Below are 21871 nucleotides of genomic sequence, written 5' to 3'. Positions count from 1 at the left end.
AGTCACACCTCAACCATGGAACGTAGATAAAACTGTTGTTGTTGTTGTTGTTGTTGTTGTTGTGGTCTTCAGTCCTGAGACTGGTTTGATGCAGCTCTCCATGCTACTCTATCCTGTGCAAGCTTCTTCATCTCCCAGTACCTACTGCAACCTACATCCTTCTGAATCTGCTTAGTGTATTCATCTCTTGGTCTCCCTCTACGATTTTTACCCTCCACGCTGCCCTCCAATACTAAATTGGTGATCCCTTGATGTCTCAGAACATGTCCTACCAACCGATCCCTTCTTCTGGTCAAGTTGTGCCACAAACTTCTCTTCTCCCCAATCCTATTCAATACTTCCTCATTAGTTATGTGATCTACCCATCTAATCTTCAGCATTCTTCTGTAGCACCACATTTCAAAAGCTTCTATTCTCTTCTTGTCCAAACTATTTACCGTCCATGTTTCACTTCCATACATGGCTACACTCCATACAAATACTTTCAGAAATGACTTCCTGACACTTAAATCTATACTCGATGTTAACAAATTTCTCTTCTTCAGAAACACTTTCCTTGCCATTGCCAGTCTACATTTGATATCCTCTTTACTTCGACCATCATCAGTTATTTTGCTCCCCAAATAGCAAAACTCCTTTACTACTTTAAGTGTCTCATTTCCTAATCTAATACCCTCAACATCACCCGACTTAATTCGACTACATTCCATTATCCTCGTTTTGCTTTTGTTGATGTTCATCTTACATCCTCCCTTCAAGACACCATCCATTCCGTTCAACTGCTCTTCCAAGTCCTTTGCTGTCTCTGACAGAATTACAATGTCATCGGCGAACCTCAACATTTTTATTTCTTCTCTATGGATTTTAATACCTACTCCGAATTTTTCTTTTGTTTCCTTTACTGCTTGCTCAATATACAGATTGAATAACATCGGGGAGAGGCTACACCCCTGTCTTACTCCCTTCCCAACAACTGCTTCCCTTTCATGTCCCCCGACTCTTATAACTGCCATCTGGTTTCTGTACAAATTGTAAATAGCCTTTCGCTCCCTGTATTTGACCCCTGCCACCTTTAGAATTTGAAAGAGAGTATTCCAGTCAACATTGTCAAAAGCTTTCTGTAAGTCTACAAATGCTAGAAACGTAGGTTTGCCTTTCCTTAATCTTTCTTCTAAGATAAGTCGTAAGGTCAGTATTGCCTCACGTGTTCCAGTATTTCTACGAGATAAAACTAGGGAAAATATAAACATTAAGTAAAAAATCTTGTAAATCATAAGTATGACTCTCCCTCATTTTAGAACTTCAGGCATTCAAAATTACTCCTAGCCTCAGCCCCAAAACTGATATTTAAAAAAAAATAAATAAATAAAAAAAAATGAATTACTGAAAGTATTAAAACAATTATTACAGTATTATCATATTTTCAAATGTTTAATAATATTAAATTAAGATGTCCTATATCAGTAATTTCATTATTATTTCACAGAAATTCATAATTGGGTTAATAGTGAGGAAAAATAGGTTTCTTTTATTTATTTATATTTATTTATTTATTTATTTATTCATTCATTCTTCTTTTTAATGCTACATTAGTCTGATTGCATAGAATGTAATATTTCACCCAAAATCAGTTACTATAATTTTTACCTTAACAACATGAATTATCATATTCATATTAATTATCAACTAGCAACAATATCCCTTGAGAAGTTAAATAAAATAATTGTCAACAGGCTCAATTCAATAAATTAGTTAAATTGCACTACTGTATGATGATAAACGCATATTTAGATTTATTAAAAGCTCTTTCATTGATTTTACTGCATTTAAAATATTTCATTATTGGAATTGTTTTTAGTAATTCAATTTGTAAATGCTATCAAACAATGGAAAATCCAGGATGGAATGTAACAATATAATGAGAAGGAAAGTTGCCACTTGTCATACAGTGGAGATGCTGAGTCACAGATAGGCACAACAAAGAGACTTCCACAGTTAAGCTTTCAGCCAGTGGTCTTTGTCAACAATAGACGCGCCCCCCCCCCCCCCTCCCCCACACACACACACACACACAACTGCAGTCTCATGCAACTGAAACCACACTGTGAGCAGCAGCGCCAGTGCATGATGGGAGTAGCAACTGGGTGGGGGTAATGAGAAGGCTGGGGAGGGAGGGGGAGGTATAGTATGGTAGGGGTGGCAGACAGTAAATTTCTGCAGGTTACACGGAAGGCCAGGGTTTAGATTACCTCTCAACATGCTCTGAAATGAGAAATGTCCTGCCCACTATCCTTTTCACCCATCCCACAGTGGTATTCCGCTGTCCACCGAACCTACACAATATATTCGTTCACCCTTAAACGACCCCTGCTCCCAGTCCCTTACCTCATGGCCCATACCCCTGTAATAGACCTAGATGCAAGGCCTGTCCCATACATCCTCCCACCATTACCCACTCCAGTCACTAACATCACCTATCCTATCAAAGGCAGGGCTACTACCTGTGAAACCAGGCATGTGGTCTACAATCTAAGCTGCAACCACTGTGCTGCAATCTATGTAGGCATGACAACCAACAAGCTGTCTGCCTGCATGAATGGCCACCAACAAACTGTGGCCAAAAGACGAGTGGACCACCTTGTTGCTGAACACGCTGCCAAACATGACATCCTTCATTTCAATGACTGCTTCACAGCCTGTGCCATATGGATCCTTCCCACCAACACCTGCTTTTCTGAATTGCACAGGTCGGAACTTCCCCTGCAATACATTCTACATTCCCGTAACACTACTTGCCTCAACCTTCATCAGTCACTGTCCTCATCTATCCAGCCCCTTCCCTGTTCCCATTCCAGCACTACATGGCCGTCATTCCACCACCATACCCAGTCTTTTTATTTATTTCTCTCCTTTTCTGCTCCTCCCCCCCCCCCCTCTTCCCACCTTTCCCCTGCTCTCCGTGTAACCTGCAGCACTTAACTGTCTGCCACCCCCACCATACTATCCCTCCCGCTTTGCACCCCAGCCTCCTCCTCACCCCCACCCAATCGCCACTCCCATCATGTACTGTTGCTGCTGCTCGAAGTGTGGTTTCAGTTGTCTGAGACTGCAGTTTTGTGTGTGTGTGTGTGTGTGTGTGTGTGTGTGTGTGTGTGGGGGGGGGGGCACTGGCACATATGTGCGTATGTTGTTGACGAAGGCCAGTGGCTGAAAGTTTTAATTGTAAAAGTCTTTTTGTTGTGCACATCTGTGACTCAGCATCTTCGCTATATGGTGAGTGGCAACTTTCCTTCTCATAAAATTGTAAATTCAGTATTTTTATTTAATAATTACGCTTTAAATATTGAAATAGCATTTAGATGTTCCTTCCATAGGAACAAATTTTTATTGGTGAGGCTGAGGAGGATTTACAGTAAATATAGCTACCGTAAGTAAACTACAAGTATCCTTATAAAAACACTTATAGTATACTCTGCTAAAAACATAAAATAAAATCGTCCTGTACGAAACTCAATATTAAACCCTGATGCTAGGTATGATTCACCTTCAATAAAATAAAATAAAAAAGTAAGAATGATCCGCCTAACAAGAAAACTAAAGCAAGTTAAAGGATAAGAAGCAGTAGCAATAAAGCTGCTGATTCTCTAACTCATTTATGTAAAATACACCAATTTAAATAAAGATAATAAAATTAAACTCAAATTAACTTAATACGAAATGGTCTTAGCAACAGAACGTAAAGAACCTAATAAATAATAATTTAAATTTGATGGCCAGCCAAAAATTGTTAACACTGTAAATGCTTAATCTATTACAACACACAAGAATTAGAAACCCAAAAGAAGAAGAAGAAGAATCTGTAACAGTTAAATAATGGAAAACAAAACAATTTAAAAACGAATTAAATTAAATACTTAAAAATTTAATAGAATAGAAATCAGTTGTTCCTTACAAATTAATGTTGTCTAATACACTGTAGCACCAAAGAGACTGGTATAGGCGTGCATATTCAAACACAGATATATGTCAACGGGCAGAATACGACACTGTGGTCGGCAACGTCTGTATCAGACAACAAGTGTCTGGTGCAGTTTTTAGATAGGTTACTGGTTCTACAGTGGCAGATTATCAGGATCTAAGTGAGTTTTAATATGGTGTTATAGTCAGCACATGAGCGATGGGACAAGAAGTAAAGTCTCTGACATCACAGCAGCCGGAATAAGATCCTGCAAGAAAGGGACCAGTGACAACTGAAGAGAATCATTAAATGTTAAAGAAGTCAACCCTTCCACAAATTGCTGCAGATTTCAATGCTGGGCCATCAACAAGTGTCAGCATGTGAACCATTCTATGAAACATCATCGATATGGGCTTTCAGAAGCCCACTCGAGTACCCTTGACGACTTCACAACACAAAGCTTTATGCCTCGCCTGGGCCTGTCAACACAAACATTGGACTGTTGATGACTGGAAACTTGTTGCTGGGTTGGACAAGTCTCATTTGAAATTGTATGCAGCAGATGGGCATGTATGGGTATGGAGAGAATCTCATGAATCTCCTGCATGTCAGCAGGAGACTGTTCAAATTGGTGGAGGCTTTGTAATGGGGTGAGGCATGTGCAGTTGGAGTGATATGGGAACCCTGGTACATCTAGATATGACTCTGACTAGATATGACTCTGACAGGTGACACGTACGTAAGCATCCTGTCTGATCACCTGCATCCATTCATGTCCGTTGTGTATTCCAACAGGCCTGAGCAATTCCAAACAGGACAATGTGACACCTCACATGTCCAGAATTGCTACAGACTGCCTCCAGGAACACTCATCTGAGTTTAAACACTCCTGCTGGCCACGAGACTCCCCAGACGTGTACATTATTGAGAATATCTGGGATGCCTTGCAATGTGCTGTTCAGAAGAGATCTCTGCTGAGGCTGTGTGTGTGTGTGTGTGTGTGTGTGTGTGTGTGTGTGTGTGTGTGTGTGTGTGTTGTCTAATTCTGATGAAGGCCTTTTTGGCCAAAATTTTACTTGTATGACAGTCTTTTTGTTGTGCCTATCTGTGACTCAGCATCTCCACTATATGGTGAGTAGCAACCATCCTTTTCATAATATTGTCATTATTCCATCCTGGATTTCCTAGTCAGTCTTAGAATTTTTCCCTTCACTTATTGCTTTTTTTCACTTTCCAGATGGTTTGTAAATGTGAAACATGCTAAATTCCACTGTGGTTAAAAGTATAGGTCCTCGTATGGCTGGTTAAGTCAGTTCAAAAATCTGAGGAAGCCAAGGCTGTACCATTCCAATAGCACTGTGCCTAGTACAGTACTGTAATGTTCAAACCAATCTTTTATTAGAGGACAGCTTTACCTAACTTGTTCATGAATAGAAATTATTTATTTTTTTCGTTTGAATATTGTCTTGATGCTACCCAACTAATTGATCTGTTGTAGGTTCTCGTATTTGGTAAAACACAAAGTAGGAAAATGATGTGTTGCTCCTTCCTATGTTACATAATGTCCTTTTTTTCTAGACTCTTCTTGGGAAACCCAGGAGATTATGCATGGGGGCGAGAGGGTTTGGATGCAATTGTAACCCAGCTGTTGAATCAGATGGATGGAACTGGTCCTCCTCCACTTGCTAAGGATAAAATTAAAGAAATTCCCGTTGTGATGATTACAGAAGATCAAGTCAGTAAGTATGCTCTATAGTTGAAACACATTTTTTCATAAGAAAGGTACACAGTGTAAATGTTGGGGTACAAATATTTAAGAATAATGATATGTAATCATTTAACATTAAGTTTGTAATCGGTAAATTTCCATGGAACACTCTGCAGGTGATAACCCAAGATATCATTGGGGTATGATGATGTGAAGAAATTTATTTGGTTTATTAACTGAAAGGATCTTATCAGTGAGGCTCGCCAAAAAAAGTTTGCATAGGAGTGGATATTCGGGATGTTTAGGAGAAAGATTATTTTCTTTACGTGAATTGTTTGCTGGTTGCTCCTGTTAGTTTGTTAGATGCCGTCTTAATGGATTGCCTAATCATAGTGTATGAAACAGGCCATGTGTCTATCTTTACCATATATAATTTAAAAGATAGTTCCCTCATATGCGCAGGCACACAAGCAAGTATATGATGTTTTAATATGAGCTTCAAAGCTATTGAATAAATCATATGCACTGAAATTTTATAAAATAAGTCCATAGACTGGTCAGTGAATTAGATATTTCCTTTTTGGAGAATAGATTCTAACTGAGTCTTTTAACATCTCTTGTTGTTCATTATAAATATTCTTGCATGATACTTGTACAACAGTTGTATATTTTGTCCATGTGGGTTTTATGTGACTGATAGCATTTATAAATGCAACAACTATTCAGCAATATTAAAGCACAGTGTTAAGTGAAATTTTATGTGTATATGCAACACAAATTTCACTCATGTTTAGCTAAAATATAAATAAAAATTTCTGCGAAGTTGGTCTTCTTCATATTGTTTCTTTCAAACAGATAATCACAATTGCATTCACCTTTTGTGCATATCAAGTTTGCAAACTTAGCTGTGAAATTTGCCACTTTCCGTGATGTCAAATTGCATTGTCCCCACAAAACAGTCACTAAACATCCTGTGCCAGTGGAGAGCTAGCATAGCACAATGAAATGGAATGAAACAAAAATAACAAAAGTGAATGCTATGGATATTAGGTCAGAAACTGCTTAAAAAGTTGGTCAGTTCGTAACTGATAGTCTCTCTCTCTCTCTCATGTCATCTTGAAAAAATAGGACTATACAAAGGACTCCAGCTAGAAATATCAGGACACTGTTGAAGTGTCACTCAAAAACAATGCATAATCTTTTACAGAAATTTTGTTTGTAGTACGTGATTGTGAGGGAAGAACTTGGATGCCACTAGGATTATTATTATGAGGCAGGATTATCTCTAGTATTATCAGAATTTGGAGGAGAGAGTATTCGCATGGTAATTAAAAGGACATAAAGACTGACACATATGTGCATTTTAAAACATCAAGCCATTGTGGTGATTATATAACCACTCATGGATGCGTTGTTGTCTTACAGGAGGTGAAAGACTTGAATATTTAACAGTATTGTAGAAAGCTAAGGATTTTGTGGATGTCAGGCTAAAATACTCGACAAGTGTGGAATTATGAAATTAGCAAAACCTTTCTAGGCCTTTTTTGCAGCTTTAAACAGAAAGTAAAGGGGTTTCAAACTTTCAGGATACTGTACTATTTAACAAAACCTGTGTCATATAAAATCTTATTACAAGACACTGCTCATCTCTGCGTTCTTTTAGGATAGGTTAAAGTAAGAGTAGCTTCTTGGTGCTAACACATGCTACAACAATTGTTTTTCAGGCGAGATATATATATAAACAGCAGCATCATAAGGAATTTAGTTGTGGATGTCTTAGGACCATGATGTATTCCCGTTTAATAAAAAGTTTTTAATTTTTTACTGCATTTTGTAAGTTTCTGTTTATATTAAATTCTTTATTTTTTTAGTTGTTGTTAACCTATCAAAGATCGGATTTTTATCGCAGTGATTCAGTACTAAGCAGATGCATATTACCTAAGTAATATGCAATAGTGCCAATGAAAACATATCTTCCACACATTTCGTGGTTTTCATCTTAAAAGAGAGATACAACAGTACCTAAAATGAAGGAATTCAATTACCGTCTGAAAACATTCACTCTTAATAAGAAATGAGGATTTACTGCTGCTGATTGATGGATTTCTTCAACCAGTTGCACTTTTTTACGTACATTACTTTCTGTAAGTTGCAAAATGTGCACAACCTGACATATTTACTGTAATCTAAAGTAGAGCTTGACTTTTGCGTCTTAATTTAGAAGATGCCTATTAATCAAAATCTTATAAAAACCTTCACCCTTATGAGCCTCAAATACTACAAGGTGTACAACTTTGCTTCCCCCGTTTGCCGATAGCTGGCGACAACGGTAAGTAGCAGTCGAAAGAAACAGATCGCAGACGTCAGGCAGTTAGCTTCGACCTTGGTCAACATAACCACATTCAAACATTAGTCGATTTGTGTCTGCATCATAAAGTTGTTCTTGATTGAAAATGACAATTTACGAGCCTAATTCTCATCATTTGTGGGAGGTGTTACTGTTTTGTTTCAATATGAAGAAAACAGTGACCGAGTCTCATCGAATGCTCTCAAGTACGTATGGTAAGGATGCTGTTAGTGAAAGAACGTGTTGTGAGTGATTTCATTTGGTTTCAACGCTTCAAGAACCGAGATCTTAACGTCGTAGACCGGCAGAGTGGTGGAAGAGAGAAGGTTTTCGAAGATGCAGCATTGGAGACATTGCTGAGAGAAGACTCGCGTCAAACTCCAGAAGAATTGGTGGCACGATTAGTGGGAGTGACACAGCAAGCCATTTCAAAACATTTCAAGGCTATTGGCATGATTCAGAAAGAAGGAACTTGGGTCCTGTGTGAGCTGAAACCAAGAGACATTGAATGTCGTTTGTACGTTTGCTTCAGAGGCAAAAATGGAAGGGATTTCTGCACCGCATTGTGACTGGGGGTGAAAAATGGGTTCATCACGATAACCCTAAATGCAAAAAATGATGGGGATATCCCGGCCATGCTTCCATGTCGACGGCCAAACTGAATATTCACGACTCCAAGATCATGCTATGCATTTGGTTGGACCAGCTCGGTGTCGTATACTATGAGGTGTTAAAACCAAGTAAAATAATCTCTGGTGCTCATTATCGAATGCAAATAATGTGTTTGAGCAGAGCATTAAAAGACAAATGGCTGCAATACAGCGAGAGGACAATAAAGTGATTTTGCAGCACGACAACGCTCGACCCCACGTTGCAAAAGAGATCAAAACGTACTTGGAAACATTAAAATGGGAAGTCCTACCCCACCTGCCGTATTCTCCAGACATTGCTTCCTCTATCACTTGTTTAGATCAATGGCGCATGGCCTGGCTGACCAGCACGTCTGATCTCGTGAAGAAGTCACAAATTGGATCGATTTGTGGATCGCTTCAAAAGATGAACAATTTTTTCGATGCAGGATTTTCACACTGCCCAAAAGATGGGGAGAAAGTAGTGGCCAGTGATGGAAAATACTTTGAATGATATATGTTGAAATATGCTATCCCGGCTAAGACACAAGTTGAAATATGGTCACTCTTTTTTATTTACTTAAATTTGGCATATTTCGTGACAGTACCATATCCGTTAGATGTTTACAAGGCGATATTGGTCTTGGATTCAGTTGTCTAATGGAAGTATGATTCCACAATGCATCTTTGTCGGCTGCAGAAATGAGCTGGTTCAATGTGTTTGGCTCATTTTTGGTGCTTCAAATACCATTTCTTCAAATGTAGTTTCTTCTTATAGTTTGTATAAAAAAATAGTAACATAATTCAAAATTATTTATGACGGCAACCTGCACATTCTTCTACCGTCAACGCACACCAAGAGTTAACTGCCGACTGAGTATAGTCAAAGAAGACTCCAGCGTCAAAGACATTTTACACAACACACAAGCTTCCACTTGTAATCAGTCTTTTTGCTATTCTTCGACACATTTACTAATAGTAATCAATATGCTTTCACTCTCAAAAATATAAGTAAATTAACATAAGATAAGGCAAATTACAATAAAAAAATTCTGACCAAAAAAAATATAAGAAAACATTTACAATTTGGTATCAACGAATCCGGTAGAAAATAACACATCTCCCAGATCCATTACAACTGGTCCCCAGGGCTTTTGTTGTTATGAACATATACAACAAAATCCCGAACACACTCAGTAATGGATCTGTATTGCACAATTAGTACATTAATGATGCGGTCTAATAACCTCTTCCAAATTTGGACTCTTTGAATCTGTGGACTTGTTACTGGCTGTTGTTGCAATGATACTTCCCCATCAATCCCATACACAAAAAATTCAAGTAAAGAAATTATTTAACATGACAAATATACATGGTATAAAACATACATGACAAATATTCTAACATACAGCATACAGATTGAAAATAATAGAAAGTTATAACTCATTTCCTAGAATAAGATTTAAATTTTTTTTATATTAAGCATAATTTCATTACGCTTACATATTGTGCAGTAAAAATGATACTGGACATATATAGTGTGGTGTTTTTTTTTTTCTATATATTTGCCTTTTATATATTTTTACTTCTGAATTTCTTTTGTGAATTTTTTTTTTACTCATGGTTTTTTGTATATTTTTTTGCTTATGATTTTCTTTTTAAAATTTTTTTTAATTTTTACTCATGTTTTTTTGCTTATGATTTTCTTCTTTTAGTACAGCTAAAGATACATCAGTATTATCTACATTTTTTGCAATTATATATGTACACTTGCCTCTCTACTACAGTATTACTACAAGTCACATTCTTGTGAAGAGTACTTTCGCTCCCCACAACATCAGTATAAACAACAATAAATTGCTCACATATCATGAGGCTTTATCTAAATTTGTTTTTGAAACTTATACCTTTGCTTGCATGTCCTCACATGCATGCCTTCACCCACAAGGAAGACTTAGCTTCCAAAAATTAGAAAAATTCAGAAATGCTCATTAGGGAGACTTTTTTTTTGTAAAAAAGTAAAAATAAATCTTTCTCTCATTCTTTGTTACAACAGTGTTTTTTCATCAGTTTCAATTAACATGTGACTTCAAATTATTAATTTATACATGCAAATATACATACTTGGTTGTACAGGTAGTTTTGTTCTAACAAGCATATTCCAGTGGAGGACTTTTGTTTTAGATGATACTAGGTTATTTAAATTTTGAAATTATGATTTCTGTTTATATAGTTTCAAAGAGACAACATTCCTGAGACCAAATAATTTCTTTGACTTAGGATATACCAAACGATAAGCATTAGGGTGTGGATTTTCTATGACTTCAAAAGGCCCAATATAGATATCAAAGAATTTTTTAATTTCTGAAGTTAACATTTTTGATTTTTCATGAGATTTGACCAGAACGAGATCCCCAATTTTGAAAGTGGTTAATTTTACCCCATTGTTATGTCTTTTATTCCTCTTTTCCCCTTGTTTCCTCATAGTTTCCCTGACAATATCTTCTCTCTCTTGCATAGTTAAAGGTGTACATTTAGGAAAATCAGTAAGTTCTGATATAAGATTTGGAGGTCTAATATTAAACATAATCTCATACGGTGAAAATCCTGTGGAACTATGTTGTAGGCTGTTCATAATATCTTCAAAATTTCGAACGTGCTCAAACCAGGTTGGATGTTTATGGCTACAATAGGTTCTACAAAGTCTCCCAATTTCCCTCATATATATCTTTCTGCAGGATTGGTGGATGGAGAATAAACAGATGTAAGTATTTTGATCTTTCAGTAAACTTTTTCCAAATTTTAGAGGTGAACTGTGAACCATTATCTGATAATATAGCTTTTGGTTTACCCACCTGTGCGAAATAATCTCTTTCAATTTTTATTAAAATTTCATGGCTAGTAGCTTCTTTCACTGGATATAGTTTAATTAATTTTGAAAATACATCTACCATAGCAAATATGTAACAGTGACCACCTTTACTCTTAGGTAACATTCCATATAAGTCCACTGCGATAAGATCTAAAGGTTTTTCCGGAATAATGTTTTGCATCTCTCCACTACATCTTTGATTGCTCACTTTAACTCTCTGACATTTGTCACAGGTTGCCAATTCTTTTCTTACCTTCTTTCCAATATTGTAAAAATAAACATTTTCTTGTATCTTTTGAATGCACTTCTGTATCCCACAATGACCAAAACTTTCATGTATGTAAATGATCAGCTTTTCAGCATCTGCCTCTGGCCAACACAGTTTCCAATTATCAGAATCTACATCTGTTCTCCGAAATAAAATCCCCTTATGTAATTTGTAAAATTTATCAAGTTTCTCATACCCCTTCTTGCCTAAACATTCTTTGATTAACTTCCAACTTTGATCTAAATTTTGGTTTTTTCTAATTTTGTTACACATAGCTCTAATTGTTTTCTCATTTCCCACTCCTCCTTTCAAGTATCTAATTTTAAATTGCTTTTCCTCCTCTTGTTCAAAAATCTCCTTTTCTCCCCCAATTGGTAACCTTGAACGTGAAGCAGCTACTACATTCTCAGAACCTTTTGTGTGTTTGATTTCAAAGTCAAACTGTTGCAGAAATATTGCCCATCTGGTCAATCTACTGTGGTATAATTTGCACTCTTGTAAGTAACTCAAAGCTTTGTGATCCGAAAATACTATGGTTTTATGTCCAATAAGGTAAATTCTAACTTTTGTAAAAGCCCAATGAATTGCCAAAGGTTCCTTCTCTGTGACTGTATAACTTTTCTCATGCTTGAGCAACATTCTGCTTGCAAATGCTATGGTACAATGTATCTTAACTCCATTCTCTACTCTTTCTTGAAATAACTCTGCTCCAAGCCCATAATTACTGCTATGCTATCAGTGTTCAAACGAAATGGTAAATTAAAATCAGGTCTGTGTAATAAGTGTTGCTTCCTCAACTCTTGCTTAATTTTATCTAACTCTTCCTGACAACTTTTATCCCAAACCCAAACAGTGTTTTTCTTAAGTAACTGACTTAAACATGGTGCATTCAGACTCTGATCACTTATATATTTTCGGTAATAACCGCATAACCCAAAGAACGACTTTAATTGTTTTTTAGTCTTAGGAATAGGAATTTCTGAAATTGCTTTAATTTTTTCTGGATCTGCCAAAATTCCCTTGTCTGTGACAACATGACCCAAAAATTTTAATTCAGAAACTGCAAATTTACATTTCTCTAATTTCAATGTCATCCCCCCTTTTCTAAGTTTTTCACAAACTGACTTCAAAATCGAAAAATGTTCCTCCAAATTTTGCCCTGTAACCAAAATGTCATCTACATAAATTATCAGTTTAGACGCGAGTTCTTGCCCGAGTACATGATCCAAAGCTCTTATAAATTCAGAAACAGAAGAATTTAACCCAAATGGCACAACACAATATTGGTAACTCTTACCATTGTACAAGAAAGCAGTATATTTTCTAGAATTAACCGAAAGTGGTACCTGATGAAAACCTGAAGTTAGATCCAAACTTGACATATATTTTACATCTGTAAATTTATAGAGTAACTCATCAATATTTTCGGGATGGTCTGTCTGTCTGAACAAAATTTTGTTTAAGTGTCTAGAGTCCAAAACCAATCTTACTCCACCATCTTTTTTCGAAACTACTACTAGAGGATTATTATATGCACTGATACTCCTTTCTGTTATATTACATCCTTCCATCTTTTTCAGCTCTTTCTCAACAGCAGCTCTTTTTGATATTGCAATGCTGTATGGTTTTATGAAAAATGGTTCATGAGGTTTTACCTGAAGCTCACACTGATAACCCTTTACCCTACCAGGTATGTCACTAAAAACATCACTGTATTCCCACAGCAGATTTTCTAACTGTTGTTTTTGCTCCCCAGATAAATTTTGTTTTTCTGAAATTTTCAAATTTACTAAATTCCCAAATTCAACTTCATCAGTATCAAATCTATGAGTTTCAATATTCTCCAATCTATTTTCTTTTAGTAAATTGATACTGTCAAAATTTACATTACTCTGATCACAAAGTGTGTTCACAAAATTTGTCTGAATGTATTCCCTTTCACTAGTTTTTATCAAAAGTTTTCTTCCAACCCAATCAAATGCTGTATTTACTTTTACTATCCAATTCATACCCAAAAGAAAATCCTCATTAAATTCCTGAATTACAAAACATCCATGTGTGAACAACTTGCCTTCAATTAAAAATGTCACTAAAGCCTGGCTTTTTACCAATTTACTGCTCTTCCCAGTAGCACCTTTTATCTTTACCACAACAACTGGCATTTCAACAAAATCTTTCCCCACTTTCAATTTCTTGCTTAACCTTTCAGATATTCCCGAGATCTCACTTCCTGTATCAATTAAACATTTACCAATCCATGACCCAATTTGAACTTTTATATAAGGACTGCAAAATTGATCACTTTTCTCAGAACCTGTATCCTCATGTAATAAATCACTTTAAATTTCCCCAAACCTATACTTATCAGAATCATATGGTATATCATTATATGTATTATTTGTCACAGTTATAAAATTTGCACAAGATACAAATTTGTCATTAGTACTCTCTGTTATCTCAAATAGCCAAGAATGTTCATCCAAATCACATTGTATACTATTGAAGTACTTATCCTTCAGCTTTTCAAAAATAAAATATCTCATCTTTTACCACCACTCAGGACATACAGTTTCACATACATTAATAAGCATCTTTCTAAAGTTCTTGTCAAAAGAAATAGTTTCACTGTTCAGCCATAGATTCCTAAGAAATGTGTGTGCGTGTCATTAGTATCTGTAAAAGTTTCACTTAGGCTAGAAGTTATACATGTGTCATTATTTGTATAGTCAGATTCTTTACCAACAACATCAAAATTCACACTTTTACACACACCCAGCTTGTGAGCCTTATTCATCCTGGGAATTTCTATAACATTTTCACTGTTTAATCCATTTTCAACCATGTGTATACCCAACTCCCTATTTAAACTAATGAAATACCTTTCCTCAACATCATCATCAATACCATTACTATCATAATCAACTTTATCATCAACATCATCATCATTATACATATTCAGGTCATACACATTCAAATTATCCCCCAAAATATTATTTCCCCTTTCTAAAGTTACCAGATCCCTTTCACCAATATTTTCATTCTCACAGCATGCATTCTCTCTTTCATTCACACACGTCTCTGAACTACTACAAATTACATCATCTGACAAAGTGTTGTTCTTTTCTGCCCAAGTGTAAAACTCTGTCAAATTAAATGAATCACAATTACTTTTATCTACTGTATGTTCTTGTGTACTGAAAATTTTATCTTTATCAATATCATTATTATTTTCCTCTTGAAATTTTTTCAATAAGTAACAACTAATAACCTCATGTGATAGCTTAGGTTTGGAACTGTCATGTTTGGGTTTATGATAGTCACATCCATTGGTCCTTTCATCATGCTCACCTTCTGCCTCAACCTTGCGGACCTTCAAGGGGGCGTCTACTCGTTTTTTATTTCCTGTATTACAACTGGTTCCTGTTTGAACTGCTGATTGTGGTTCTGCCAATGTCTCTGATCAACATTTCTGTTCCCATTCCTATGCCAAACATTACCTGATTGTTGGTAGTTTCTATTGTACTGATCTCTAGCAAAATTTCTGTGATTTTGATCCCTAAAGTGTTCTCTATTTTGTTGATTATTTCCGCGAAAATATTGTTCTTGTTTTGCATAAAAATTATGGTCCTTCCTTTGAAAATTTTTATATCCCCGTGAATTTTGACTGACACCATGATAATTGTTTTGTTCCCTTTTTTGAAAGTTGTCATTTCCCCAATTTTGACCATTAACTTTCTGAGTAAACCCACTGTGTGTTCTTGTTGTTACCCTATCCAACTTTTCAATATAATTGAGAAACTGCTCTACATTACTGTCAGGACAATGGACTAAACTCAACTGCATTGCTGATGGCAATCTTCTCTTCAAGGTATCAATTTTGATCAGGTCATCCAAAGGTTTTGTTAAATGAATAAGTTTTTGACGTTAACTTTTGCAAAATCGTTTCATGCTCCCATCTGATTCTATATAGTTTCTCCCATTCAAAAATTAACTTTTGATTCTAGTTTGTTTAAGATCATCCCAAAAATTTTCAAGAAATTTTGATTCAAATTCTGAAAAGATCATCCCCACAGTTACAATCTGGTTTGCCCAAGTCAAAGCTTCCCCTTCCAAGAATTTTTTCACAAATTTAATTTTCATTTCATCTGGTGAGTGAGGTAAAAAACAATCCTTACAATACTGTATAAAATCAACGGGATGTAAGGGTCCATCTACCGAAAAGTGCTTCACTGGAATATTAGATACAAGATTGCATGTGTTGACATTGTGATTTTTGCTTTGAAAATCAATGTCAAAACTTTCAATTTTTTCGCTAAGTTCTCTGACAGATTTTTTGTTTTCTAAATCATTGCACTCTACCTTTTTTTTCTAAAGTAACCAAACGATTGTCAGTTTCTTGTTGTACATTTTTAACCAAAACTTTTGTATTCTCATCCAAATTTTTAATTTCCCCTTTTATCTCATTAAAGTCAATTAAATTTCTTTCCCTATCTACCAGTAACTCATTTTTTACAGTATTAATTTCATCGCTCAATTTAGCATCAATTTCATTTACTTTTGCTTCCACAGATTCAGTTTTTTCCTCAACACTGCCAACTCTGTTCGAAAGATCACCCACTTGGGTATTGACTGCTTGGACTTGCAACAAAATGTTATCAATTTTTTCATCCCAGTAAGTCTTATTGTTGTCAACTGATTGTTTAATTTCTTTGGTGTAATTTACAAGAAAACTTTTTAAATCAAACTGATCAGTTCTTTCTGTTTCATTTGACCTGTCCTGATTTTCGAAGTCTATTAAATTACTACTTTCTACTTTAGGCACAATACTCTCGAAAATCTCATAAGTCATTGTGAAGAAAAAAATTTATACACAACAATACAAAACAAGATAAAAATATTGTTTTAACAAAATACGAAGGTTTCGTGACTTATCTGGAACACTCTCCTACTGTTGCAAATCCACATTTTCCATCCATTTGATTGTTGACCAAAATTCTTGAAATTACTTCTTCTGTCGTGAACTACATTTTTTGCCGAAACATTACTTCTCCAAAACTTTTACTTCCCGATGAACACAAATACTGTAACACACATTCTGAAAAAACTGGTATTAACACACAAAAATTTTCTTCCTCGTAGCACTGTTGAAGATCTCGTGAACACAATATCCCGGCTACAGTCCCCAGTTGAAATATGCTATCCCGGCTAAGACACAAGTTGAAATATGGTCACTACTTTTTTATTTACTTAAATTTGGCATATTTCGTGACAGTACCATATCCGTTAGATGTTTACAAGGCGATATTGGTCTTGGCTTCAGTTGTCTAATGGAAGTACGATTCCACAATGCATCTTTGTCGGCTGCAGAAATGACCTGGTTCAATGTGTTTGGCTCATTTTTGGTGCTTCAAATACCATTTCTTCGAATGTAGTTTCTTCTTATAGTTTGTATAAAAAAATAGTAACATAATTCAAAATTATTTATGATGGCGACCTGCACATTCCTCTACCGTCAACACACACCAAGAGTTAACTGCCGACTGAGTATAGTCAAAGACGACTCCAGCGTCAAAGACATTTTACACAACACACAAGCTTCCACTTGTAATCAGTCTTTTTGCTATTCTTCGACACATATACTAATAGTAATCAATATGCTTTCACTCTCAAAAATATAAGTAAATTAACATAAGATAAGGCAAATTACAATTAAAAAAATTCTGACCAAAAAAAATATAAGAAAACATTTACAATTTGGTATCGACAAATCCGGTAGAAAATAACACATATCCCAGATCCATTACAATGTGTAACCAATTTGTTTCATTAAAGTCTCAAATGTTGGGGAAAAAATGGCAGAAGCAAAGTTGTACACCTTGTATTAATTTTCTCCTCCTCCTCCTTTTGAAGAGCCACAAGATAATTACCCTGTCTTATTCTTGTTGTAGTAAGATATCTAAGTAGTTCAAAGCTAAATCCAACAGCCATGCTTTTGTTGCTGATTGTGTGCTGAGGCTGCAGCCAGGGCCACACATTGTGAAAAAAACAGCAGCTGCAGCTGGGTGGCTGTCACATTACCATATACTAGAATGACAAAAGGGGGCAGATCTAACCACAGTTACAGGCAACAGCCACATCAGGACAACAAACCATAAACTGAAATAAATTATCATACTTCTCTAGATGCCTTTGGATTAAATGGTATCAAATGCTTGCAATGACGTCATCTGTTGTCATAGAACGATGATGTCAGACGAATGTTGTAACCAATGGTGTTCTCATATTTTATACGGAAATCAGCCGAATTATATTGCATTGAAGACAGGCAAATGCCAAGGAATTTAACAGTGATCATATTCATGTCTGCAGTGAGGAGTGCTAGTTTGTAAACCAATCTTTTTGGACAATAAACAGCACTGCATATTCTTTTAAGTATAGACTACTCACCAGCTGTGCAGCCACTGTTCCAGTTAGTTGTTGCATAATATGATCTCAGTGACTTCCTTGCGGCTGGTATGACAGTAAGTCAGTAGATGGCACATGTTTCTTTATATTGTCAAACATAATTCTGTGCATGTTTCTGTTTGTGAGGTAGCGATTGGCAACTGTAGATGTGCATTAAATCTTAAATATTTAATGTAGCATTAGTGCTATGTGCAGAGTTCTGGCAATTTATGGACTGACAAATGTAAAAGTTGTCACATCCATTTAGAATGTTACAAATTATGGAAACACTCTAACCAAGATTTACCAGGCATAGCACATCTTTTATCTTCTTGGGAGGTTGGAAAATAGCTTGAATGTCTTATGTGCCTTTTATTGGTTATGGATTCATAGAAAATAAGCAACACAATAAATCTTATGATGATTCAGCATCAGCATCTTTTCTTTTTAGTAGTTAGCACTAACTGAATGTGTCATACACAATAGCCACTGTTTTCAAAAGACATTCTTCAGATGCATTGTTTCAGAATCCGGGTTATCTTTGTCAAATACCGCTGTATTAATATATTTATAATAATTCTCTTCTGGGATAGAATATGAAAACTGTGCACTTAGGTATAAGTTAGGTTGCATTATCTTATAGTATGCTGAGTGCTAAATTACTTATCTGAGTAACATTCGTTGTAGTGCCTACAAATGGCACAAACTATGTATGCTGATGATCCACAATATTAAGATACCTGCTTGATAGTGTGTTGGTCCACCTTTGGAATACAGTACAGCAGTGATTCTGCATGGCATGGATTCAACAAGTCCGTCGTAGCTGTCTAGAGGTATATGGCACCAGGTGTTTAAACACATTTCATGCAATTCCTAGAAATTTACTTGCTGGTGGATTATGAGCAAGGAGCTGTTACCCAACAGTATCCCAGATGTGTTCCATCAGGGTCAGATTAGGAAGATTTGTTGGCTGAGAAATCAATGTGAAATTACTATTGTGCTTGCTTCTCAAGTTACTGTAGCATGATTCTGGTCTTGTGATACAGACAATTATTCTGCTGAAAGATACAATTGCAGTCAGGGGAGACATCAGTCATGAAGGGATTAAAGTGATTCATGGAAGACAGATGAATGTCTCCCAAAGTATAATCCTGCCTCTGCCACTCCACGTATGTAGTGTAGTGCATGTTTTGAGTAACCACTCGCATGGTGATTTTCTATCTGGACACAACCAACATGGTGTGCTCAGAAACACTTTTGACTGCGTGAACGTTGTACGTGGTCATCACACATCGCCATCTGTCCTGCTTTACAGCCGGCCGCGGTGGCCGTGCGGTTCTAAGCGCTTCAGTCCGGAACCGCGAGACTGCTACGGTCGCAGGTTCGAATCCTGCCTCGGGCATGGATGTGTGTGATGTCCTTAGGTTAGTTAGGTTTAAGTAGTTCCAAGTTCTAGGGGACTGATGACCTAAGATGTTAAATCCCATAGTGCTCAGAGCCATTTGAACCTGCTTTACAAAGTGGGCAAGCCTCTGACCTCCACGTTGCAGGTCATCCAATAGCTGTTGCATCACTGCCGGTCACCGACTCTCCTTACACTCATAGCACATGAACAGCTGACCAGCTTTACCATTTCTGAGTAGCTCATTTACAAGCAAAAGGTTATAATATTATGCCCTTTATCAAACTCGCTCACCGTCGTCATCAGGTCGCAGCCCCAATTTTTTGGCTGTTGGTGGCAAGTCTCTTCGAACTTTATCTTTGTACAGCTCTTTCTTATGGATTGTATGAGTCATTTCCCCATTTGCATCCTGTATTGTCACTAGAATAATTCCCTATTTGTATCTGATCCATTTATATACTTTCTGTACCGCTTCACGTGCCTGCAGCACTCTCATGCTGCATTGTCTCACAGTGGGCAGTGTTCATAATGTTTGGGCTTCTCAGTGTATGTAGCACTTGAGGCATTCTTCGATGAAGAATCTTACCACATATAGTGAAGGTAAAAGTGGAGGTTTGCTACAGAATTGCTAGACTATTTGAAAATGGCAGGTAAAACAATGAAAATGTAAAACAGTATATTTGGAACAGGAAAATGGCCCATGATCCTCATGCTTGAGCGTCATTTAGTGGTCGACTTTATTACTATGAATGCTTTGGGTACTTGTACCACATTATTTCTCCTGCTGTTAACAAAGAAAAGAATATAAAGACAAGTGTGGTCTTTCTCCAGGAAAGGGAGTATGATGAGATAACCATTGAAAGTAATGGTATTGGTTCCACTGAAGCTGTTGCTATGTCACCCACTTAAAAGATAAGTTCTCATATTAATTCTTTACTTTTTTCAGGTAAAAGTCTGCAATGTTCAGTTTGCTGGGAAGACTTTAGTCTTGATGAACATGTTCGCAAGTTACCATGTGAACATGTGTACCATGAAAACTGCATTATACCATGGCTCGAACTGGTAGGTTGTAGTTTTTTATATATATATGAATATTCTATAGTGGATGGGGTACTGTGGCTGTTGGTGCATCCATAGGTTTATCATGCATGGTCTATTACATAAAAACTGTATTTTTCAATAAAGGGCTGATAAGTTATAAAAAAGGGAATAGATAAAAAGTCGAAGCATCTGCATGAAATTGAAATATTTTGTTGAATTTAAGCTATTGTTACTTTTAATACCGTGTAAACGGCCAGTTTATATCTTTATATACTGAAAACTGAGTTGTTCCATGCCATTTCAATAGGTTTATTGCAAATTATCCATGAAACTGCGTCAAGTAATTCTCTCAATCAGCACACTTTGAATTATTCAGAAGTATGTTTAGTATAGGCTTTACATGAAGATGAAATGACTGATGACAAATTGTTGTGACATTTTTTAAAATTGTTATCGTATAATAATGAAAGTGCTTAATTTATGACCTTGAGTATTCCCATTTATCATTGACACAGCAAAAATGTGGTTATTTTACCAGATTCCTGAATAGTGTTGCAGCAGCAGAAGAAGATTTTCCTGTGAAACTGGTTTCGCATGAATCTTTCTGGCTCAACATGTAACTCGATACTACTTTGACCCTACAGTTGCATATGTTTCAAACACATGTGCTCCTTAATTTCTCTTGTACTTTTTGTTCATGAACTGTGTCGGCAGCATGACACGTCAGATAACAGTTGTAAACAAAGTTCCATCAAAACGTTTGGAATGTTCAGTGAAACACTGTGATAAAGCGATAGTTTTGTATTGCATTTACATTTTTACCTGAATGATATTTTGACCCTAGAGGGAGGCCCGTTCTCCCCCAACTTATCATGAACATTTGAACAATTTTCCCCAAAGTTATAATATCATTACGTAACTTCCTCTCTTTAAGCTTCATAAGCTAATGTGTCTCAATTGGCAGTGTATTTCTGGAACATGGTCTTCTTGCCTTGAAGGAACTTAACAACTGGTGATAAGACGAAGTTCATATAGCGGATATATGTCTGCCAGGCACAACAAAAAGGCCACCAAACAATAAGCTTTCGTCCAAAAGGCGCCCTTCTTCACACACACACACACACACACACACACACACACACACACACACACACACACACACACACCTTGTTAAAGGCTGCCGAGGTCAGCCAGAGACAGTG

The 21871-nt window shown here is 36.3% G+C and overlaps 1 protein-coding gene across 1 annotated transcript in view; it reads left to right on the top strand.

Annotated features, from left to right (window-relative positions):
* The window catches only part of LOC124623189 (E3 ubiquitin-protein ligase Iruka-like), a 150256-nt gene that overhangs the window by 114229 nt on the left and 14156 nt on the right, over positions 1-21871 (top strand). The window contains exons 5-6 of the mRNA XM_047148995.1: positions 5537-5697; positions 20575-20690. Coding sequence (XP_047004951.1) covers positions 5537-5697; positions 20575-20690 — 277 coding nt within the window. The remainder of the gene's footprint in view (positions 1-5536; positions 5698-20574; positions 20691-21871) is intronic.

Source organism: Schistocerca americana, chromosome 7 (assembly GCF_021461395.2).
Source record: "Schistocerca americana isolate TAMUIC-IGC-003095 chromosome 7, iqSchAmer2.1, whole genome shotgun sequence".
In the NCBI taxonomy this organism is placed as follows: Eukaryota; Metazoa; Arthropoda; class Insecta; order Orthoptera; family Acrididae; genus Schistocerca; species Schistocerca americana.
This window is presented reverse-complemented; position numbering and strand designations above follow the sequence as displayed.